The following is an 8,611-nucleotide window of genomic DNA, read 5'->3' on the forward strand; positions in this document are numbered from 1 at the left end:
AATAGAGACCTTTAGCAAAGCACGACGGCGACGTCAACGAGGACGTGGCAAAGCAAAAGATCTAATGGGCAGAACAATAGCTCAGTACGTGCGTTTTGAAACTGTACATTTCTTAGCGGTCCTCTGCAAATAACAACGTGAAATCACCCAAATAAGCTTGGTCTGAGGAAGGAAACCACGATGGCAAATTATTTAAGTTTCCATTTGGAACTCAACGCTGCCCTCATACGTTATACTGAGGTTAACTTGCGCCGCCGTAAGAGATGGTAAACACATTCAGTCATTCGCGAAATTCCATCAAAAAATATAAATTCATTTTCAAATCGACGTTTTTCTTGGCGTTGCCGTCCTAACTGCTGAAGGTCCCTAATTTTTATTTTGGGGAACAACTATTTTGCCATTTCAGGAGACTGAAATATCTGTTTGAAATAAAATTTTGGGATTTTCTGTTTAAGCAGCCGATTCACGCTGGCCTATAGGAGAAATTCTGAAGGTTTTGGTCTCTTTTATGGATAAACAGTCAATATTGACGTATTTCGCCAGCATGCGATCTTTATCGCTCCAGTAACGCAAGCTTCTCAAAGCGGAATTCTTTACAGAATCGTAGGACGTATTTTTGCAAGACTTTGTATATCTACGAATTATTGAATTGACCTATATAAAATTTCAATTAATTTAAATTTATTTTTGATATTTATTATTCATTATTTACAGATTTTTCTTTTAAATTTTGAAGGAAAAAGATGCTGTTCGAGCTGCGGCCTTTACCTTATTTGGTAAATTGTCTCGTTTCAGTGACGGGCCGTCAAAAGCACCGTTCCTGGAGCAAGTTCATACGAACTTTATAAGTGTTATGTTACACTTAAACGAAGAGGTGGAAGTCGTCAAGGTAGAGAAAAGGATTCACGTTATAACCTTTTAAAGATTAACGCTCTCGAGATAGCTTCTGGTTACGGCACTTTCCTTGACTGGCATTGGTGTCAATAAAAAAAAGTCCTTCCAAATGGCAGCCTCATACCAAAAAGCACCTAAAATTCGTGCGCTTTTCACGGACAGTTAACAGTCGAAAACAGCTGAAAGACACTGACCTCCTTAGAATAATTTCAAAATAGAGGGCACTTATTCAGGGCAATTTTCATCCACTTTACTGCGCTCTAAAAGACTTGCGCTTTCTCGTGCTCGTACTCGTTTAGGTGTATTTGTTCTTAGTTATCATTGGCTTGTTGTGAAGTTGTGAATATTTGGCTCCCCATTATGAAGCACGGACCTCGCTGCACTCGTTCCGTACGTCATGACCTCAAGCCAAATATTATCCCGTCCGGCCCCCCCACTCAGTCAATAAGTACATTATATTTCACATCTTGTCCGTTTCTCAGGCGTGTAAAGGCTGTCTACGGTCCATCGCTCCTCTCATGGGCTCCGAATCTGTTAACAAAATGTTCCAAAAACATTTGTTGGAAGAAGGACATCTTCATTACGGCGAGTTCATGAACGATCTCTCTAGACTTCTTGTAAGTACAGTCTTTTGATTCATCTCCAATTTCATGGTAAAGTAAACGGTCTTCAAACAACGTCAAGCATATAACACCGTCGATTGGTGTATGTCAACATCAAATAAGTTCCTTACCCTAAGACTTTCTGCTGTTGTTTCACAAGCTTGATTATTTGAATACCAGATTTTAGGGAGCATTTTACATGTTAAAATTACAGATTGTGTCATACCAGTTCAAACTTATTTCATAATTTTGCTCGAGAATATTTCGTTAGGAGATCGCTAGGAATCTAACCAGGGATCAATCGCTGCAAATGTGTTTCCTAAAAGATGCTCCGTAATGTGTTCAAAGTCTTGCCAGTTTCATTGACCTTATCTACCTTCCCTGTGTTGCAGGGTTAAAAATTTTCACTCATCTTTTTTTGCCATGTAGATCAATCCTTACGGGGTAGTCACCTCTCCCGCGCTAGTCACCTCTCCTACGCTAGTCTCTAATGTCTAACATTCTTCTTTACCCTATAGATTGTTGATTTTCCTGATAAGATTAATTTTTACGTGATGGGCTGCGTTTCATTCTATAAAAGTTCTCGAGATGACATCAAAGCGAATGCGGCGTTGCTCACTGGTGAGTGACCCTTCGTAATTTGAGGATACCGATTTGGAAGCCCCTGTAACAAATGTGTTTATTTAGAAATCTCTGGCATTCGGAAAGAAAAAACCATCCTCTGACAATAACCAAATTTTTAAGAAACAAATCACTCTAGGGAGGTATTTGGATTGGAGGGGCTTTAAGGGTATCTATGACTCCTTCCTTCCCCCTCTCATATGTCCAGAAAGGCAAGCAGTGATGAAAATGGCAGATTTGACGAAATTTCGACAAACTAAGGAAACGTTCGAGGATTTGACGATTTTGGTGAATTTCAGTCAAATTCATCAAAGCGAAATTAGCTTGATGGAATTGATAATTTTGACGAATTTTCGCCATCTTCGGTACCGCATGCATTTCTGGACATACCCCAAGGGTTATGATTTGTAAAAGATGAACCACTGTGGTATGGCACCAAATTCCAGTAAGACTATATTGGAGAACAACGCTTTTTGAATATCCAGTTTAGTTCCTTCCCCTTCCCATCCTTATTATATTCATCCCCAACTTCGCAGTCTCGTCTTTCTTGTTCTCTTTGTTGTTGTCCTGGTATTGGGGCGTAGAGAGAAAGAACCTTTCGAGTAACGATAAAGTTTTATAGATAACGGCTGTTCCCCTTTGTCATAAATTTCAGGTTTTATTCTCGGTAACCTTCCTCAAGAAAGAAGAGGTGAAATATCCAAAGACCATGTGTGTGGGGGTAAGAATTTTGATTTGCTTGAAAGCATTGATGGTATAGTGAAAATGATCGGCAACTTTGCACCTACCCCTCCTCCAACCCTAGTTAGGGTTAATGTTGGGTTAGGGGAGGGGTAAGTGCGCAGTTGCTTATATACTGACACTGATCCGTGAAACTAATGCAATTTGTGTTTATTTATTCCGTTACAGCTCTGATTCTTTTGCTGAAAGATCCATCAGGTCAAGTGAGATGTAAAGCTGCCGAAGCAATGAGCTTGCTTTATGACTACTAAAAAAACTAACAATTATAGTGTTAAAAATAAAATAGATGAATTTCAAAGAAAAACAGATTTAATGAAATTAAGATCGTTTACTTTACAGGTTTATCTCGGAATATTTTGCGTAAACTGGTAAAAGAACGAAAATAAAGACGAGATTTATTAATTTTAATAAGATTTGACCTCAGAAAGTGACCTTGCGAGACCACTGCCTTTTTCTTTACATTCAATGTGTCTTATTAAGTTTCAATTGCACAAGCAGTAGCAGCCATTTCCGCAATGTTCCCATCTAAAAGTCTTTGTACAGGTAAACAAGGTCGCATGCTGGTGACGGTTAGTGACTGCTAGGGCGGTTTCATTCGAGAAGACAACAAAGCAAAGCATTCAGGCGAGTAGTTCACTATTCCTTAAGACTGTCTCTTTAGCTGTTTTGGTACACGTGACTAATTAACCTTTGGCATTTACTCCATGAGTTAATTTCGGAGTTTGGCCACAAGGTTAAAAGTCCGATAGTTAAGAATGCGGAAGTACCTATGAGTCCACCCACCGGATACTAATATTGCAGTTCCTCAAAGGAACACTTTAATCATCTTAGACTGCATTAGATTGAAATTTATTAAATCGACTCTTCGCAATAATTTAGAAATTTGACAAATTATAAAACCTTTTTTTGGATAGAATATAAAGCAGTTTGAGTAAACGTGGTTCAACACATAGGAAATAGATTTTTGCTCAAGTGAAAAGTTTCGAGGTTCCTATGAAAATTATACGAAATTATGTTAAAAAAAACCATCGCTAGTAAGTTTTTTTCCATTTGAAAAAGGATTTAAAGTCACACTTCCTTCCATGTCCCAAGTTTGGTTTCAATGGTCATAGAGTTGTAGAATCGTATGGTAGTTAGGACAAGATTTGAATGAATTCCGATTAAGATAGTCAATAAATTTGTTTAATTAAATCTGTTTAGTTGCCTTTGTATTCAGAACTAACAGTTAAGGAAATTGGTATATACTACACACAAGTGAGTATTGCTATTCGCGCGCGCTGATTGGCTAGTTCGGAAGTGAATAGGAAGTATTATCACCTCCGAGCAGCCTATGAGACAAAATCATTCGTCAAGAATTTAATTTTCTGACCATTTTACAGTATATTAAAAGATATAAACTAATTTTTTTGGTATCTGTAAGGTATATACTAAAACGATCATTAATTAAGTGTCGGTGAAAGTGGTGGATAATTATCCACCACTGTTCACCTCCACTTAGGTGAATAAATGATCAATTATTTCCAACCTTCTGAGGTACTTTGACCTCACCTCACTCTTGTATGTATGCCTAGTTTCTTTTTAGAATAGCAGGCAAGGTGCCAGCGGAGTAAGTGGTTTTTTAAGAAGGCAGCGAAGTAGCTCCTGGAAGAGTCCATTCCTTTCGCGACAGAAGCTCCCACGTCTTTCGTAACTTCTTCAGAAATTTGAGCTTTCACTGTCGCTTGAGTTACTAGAGAATTGAGAAGGTTGTCGGTACCTGGTGTTGAACTGTCCGTGAGTTTAAAGGAATAACAAAACTATAAAAAGAAATCACCGTGTACGATGAATTGTAATCAGACACACAATTCCCATTGTTAGTCATGGTGATTACTAAATTTACTTTTCGTTACGAAAAGGAAAAACGTGTTACCTTTACAAGCAATTTTCTCTTTTATCGTGTTCTTACCGTTACTTTCAAGGATACCAACGCTAAGATTTATCAAAAGATTTATCAAGAAATTGTCGTTTTCTACAGCTGACTAACCGTGATCTTACACTATAGTTTTTTAACAACATGGTGAGGCCCATTCTCACTTTTTAAAGTCTGAATGAATTAAGTGAAGACTATCACAGAACCGGCTTAATCAGCGACAAAAACACGATAATAAGTTCGAAACGCTACTATTAGGCCTACCAACCCTGACTTAGAAAGAAACTCTAAGGATCCCGCTTTCCTGTCTGAAGCAAATACGGAAATTATCTTACGGAAATTATGGCATATTTACCTCATGAAATGACGTACGGTAAGCAGCATTAACGAACTATTCAAGAGCTTACGTGCAGAGAAATGGGGTAAAACGTGAAAAAAAAAAAAGACGCAAACAGTAACAAAACGGGACAGACATATAAGTCACCATTTATTTCACTTCTTATGTTGTGAAAGGCAGTAGAAAATAGCAAAGTATATATTTAAAAATAAACTTACAGCGCCGCGGTCCTCTTTGCCGTATGGGAGTTTAGAAATAGTCGTAAGGTTTCACTTCGGTGATCACATTGGCAAATCTGTTGTCAGTTCCTCTTTGGTTTGCTTCCATCAGGTTCCACTTTGGTGTTTTTAGCGCCATTTTCACATTGGTCTTACTGCAGTCAGTCGTTGCCATTTCAAAATAACTTAGATTTGCGGAAATGGTTTTAAAAATTCGAGAAGATATTGATACCTAGTTTCCATACATACTTACATACATGCTTTATTTAGCGTGGAAAACACGATTAGCTTTGTGACCGCTTAATACAGGTTTGCCGCTTTATACAGACTAGGGGTATTGTAAAAGATGATACACAACGCCACTTTATGCCATAGTTGACCGTTTAATATTAATGTACCCAAAAAAATACTTGAAAGATTATTCTTAGTTTTATTTGAGTGGTCCACTTTAAGTGACTGTTCAAAACAGGTGGGAGACAATACAAACAGGCTGTTGGGACTTTATAAAGAACGACCTTAATACAGATTCGAGCGTACATACATTGTAGCGAAAACTGTGGCTGCCAGTCACTGATTTCCGGAACTACTTTAAAAGTCATTTGAGCCAGGCGCCGCACGAATATCATAAGGTGATGCGTTCCATTGCTTTGTTGCAGTATAACGCCACGACTTTAGTCCATATCTGATAATGTTTACTTTACTGAGATACAGGTAGATTTAAATTTCCCAAAAGGTCAGCCGTTGTATTCTTTACATTTGTTAGGCTATTGAAACTCGTTGGGGCTTTGACAAGTGTTGGAGCTTAAAGACCCTATATCATGGTCTCTGGGCAAGAGCAATCATGCCCAGAACCAGATGTAAAGCCCTAATGGCCATGTTGATCCCGTTGAAGAAGATATATCCCATAAGTTGCGTAAAGTTGAGTCATTTATTGATTATTTTAAATCTAGGTGTCTTGCCTTGTACCAGCCCAGACAAAATTTAGCTATTGATGAGCGGATGGATAAGTCTCGCCACAGGTCTGGTATACGACAGTAAATCAAAGACATGCTCGCCAAATGGGGTATCAAATTGTGGGTTTTGGCAGACAGTTCAAATGGCTACACTGTAGACTTCAATGACCACGTTGGTAGAGCCGCAGGGTAGAAAACTAGTGAATTTAATTAGGTTATGATGATGGTTATGATGAGACTTTTGGCCTTTTCTAAATCAGGGTTACCATTTCTATGTCAATAACTTTTATAAATCGGTCCCATTGTTCAAAGATTTGTTTGCTCAGGGAGTCCTTGCCACTGGTACCATCCTGGAAACCAGGAGAGGCTTTCCAGCTGCGTTCAAAAAGAGTAAGGAATGGGCTAAGGGGAAAAAAAGGGTGACATGCGTTGGGAAAGGATCCTCCTCTTTTGGTACTTCAGTGGGTGGATAACAAAGTAATTTCAATGTTATCAACTATAGATAAAGTTAATTACCATGGTCTGCTCAACAGGAAAAGAAAGGTGGATGGTGTGTGGGACACAAGGGAAATATCACAACCTAAAGTTGTAGCTAATTGCAATAAGTTTATGAATGGGGTTGACCGATCTGATCAAATTCTAACCACAAATAGTGTACCAAGTAAGTCCACGAAGTGGTGGGAAACTTTGTTTTACCACCTAATTGACATGGCTGTAGTCAATAGCTTTATCCTTTTCAAAGAGCATAGGGCTTAGTTTCCTGACGAAGGTGCTTTAAAAAGGCCCTCTAATTATTCCTTGGGTGATTTCCGGGAAGAAATTGTTAGGCAACTCTGTGGTTTCTCCGATTATGGTAGTCCACCCGAGAATACCACGGTGAAATCACCCTCTTCCGCCCCAGAGGAGTTTACAACTGTCCATATCCCAGTTTCCTCTGATACTCAGAGACGCTGTACGGTATGTTATAAAGAGGATTGGGGAGATTTTGGGGTTCGATCTTATTGTAATGCACCGGCTCAATATCAGAAGTATATTCATGTTAGTAAGGGTTGGGATTGTTTTGCAGTGTTTTATTCTAAGAAGTTCCATAGCTAAATTTTTGGTGTACCATATTTCCCATAATTATAACATTTTGCTAATGTTTTTTCCAATGTTTTCTGATATTGTTTCTCAAAAATATATACAAAAAAAATTTAAATTAAAAAAAAAAGGTATCTTTTTTATACTTTGCTGCTTTTTTCTTTGTCAGAGAGAATAGTTGTGATTTAGTCCTAGTTCTGAGGACTCCCATTAGTTAGAAGGGATGTTAAAACGGCTAATTCATTCACTTAGTAACACATCAGGACCCACCCACCCTCCTGATAAAAAGTTGAATTTCCCCCCAAACATTTTTTCTGCTAATTTTTTTGAATGACATGACGCACATAAAAATTCATAAAAAATTCATTATTTATTCTTTTTCTATTAGATTTTCAGGAAATGTTGCTGACAAGTTAACAATCTACTTTTTTTTTATCAATTAATCTTAAATAATCTATACCTATGAGGAAAAGTGACTTTGACCTCAATTTTTACACTATTTCTTATTTATTTTGTCTTTTAAATTTTATTTATCAAGAAAGTCCTGGGTTTCAATGATGAAATTTATATTTTCCTAAGAAGTCCATTTTATACACTTTAAAATGAGATATTGTAGGTGTTATTACTGTAAATATTTGTTGAGATATAAATTAAAAACTGGATGTGGACAATTTTTGCGTTTTTTCAGCTGCAAATAATCAGTTAAGTTTACTTCAGATGGTACTCCTCTCATTTTACAAGACTAGTGAAGTAAATGAATTGTATCCTCGGTATCGTTACGTCAAGGCTAGGTCAATCTGTTATAACAGCACAAAAGTATTACCAATTTACGAAATATGCCTTTACATCCAAAACTGGTTTGCCTTCTTTCTTTCCCGTATCTGTGCTACAAATCCTGGAAGGTTTTTCGGCATTTTTATCTCTTTTGAGTGATATCTGCCTCCTCATGAAAAATGAATATTTCAAACTTGAGTTCATTTCAAAAAGGTGATTCTACTGTGTCGCATGTATGACTTGACCCAGAATATCACAGTATACCATCTTTAATCGGCTTGCAATTAATTTTCATCGGAAGAGAACGTAATATAATGATATAAGATGGCCGAAGGGTGACCTTGATCGACAACAAACGTCATACATCACTTAACTTCAGCTAATAACTAAAGGAACTCCATGTAAGCCTCTCAGTCAACACAGAAGAGATATAACCCCGCGGAACTTCCAGAACGGATTTTCAGACAAGACTTACTAGCTCC

General features: G+C 37.6%; 1 protein-coding gene across 2 annotated transcripts in view; it reads left to right on the plus strand.

Moving 5' to 3' along the window:
• LOC113668009 (maestro heat-like repeat-containing protein family member 1) overlaps positions 1-4,049 on the plus strand; it is a 33,852-nt gene extending 29,803 nt beyond the window's left edge. For both annotated transcript variants that reach the window (XM_027183890.2, XM_089201572.1), the window contains 5 exons: positions 737-889; positions 1,377-1,511; positions 2,015-2,117; positions 2,773-2,838; positions 3,027-4,049. In XM_027183890.2, coding sequence (XP_027039691.2) covers positions 737-889; positions 1,377-1,511; positions 2,015-2,117; positions 2,773-2,838; positions 3,027-3,109 — 540 coding nt within the window. In that variant the 3' untranslated portion in view covers positions 3,110-4,049. The remainder of the gene's footprint in view (positions 1-736; positions 890-1,376; positions 1,512-2,014; positions 2,118-2,772; positions 2,839-3,026) is intronic.
• Positions 4,050-8,611: the final 4,562 nt, after the last annotated feature.

This window comes from Pocillopora damicornis, chromosome 3 (genome assembly GCF_964200805.1).
Source record: "Pocillopora damicornis chromosome 3, jaPocDami1.2, whole genome shotgun sequence".
Classification (NCBI taxonomy): domain Eukaryota; kingdom Metazoa; phylum Cnidaria; class Anthozoa; order Scleractinia; family Pocilloporidae; genus Pocillopora; species Pocillopora damicornis.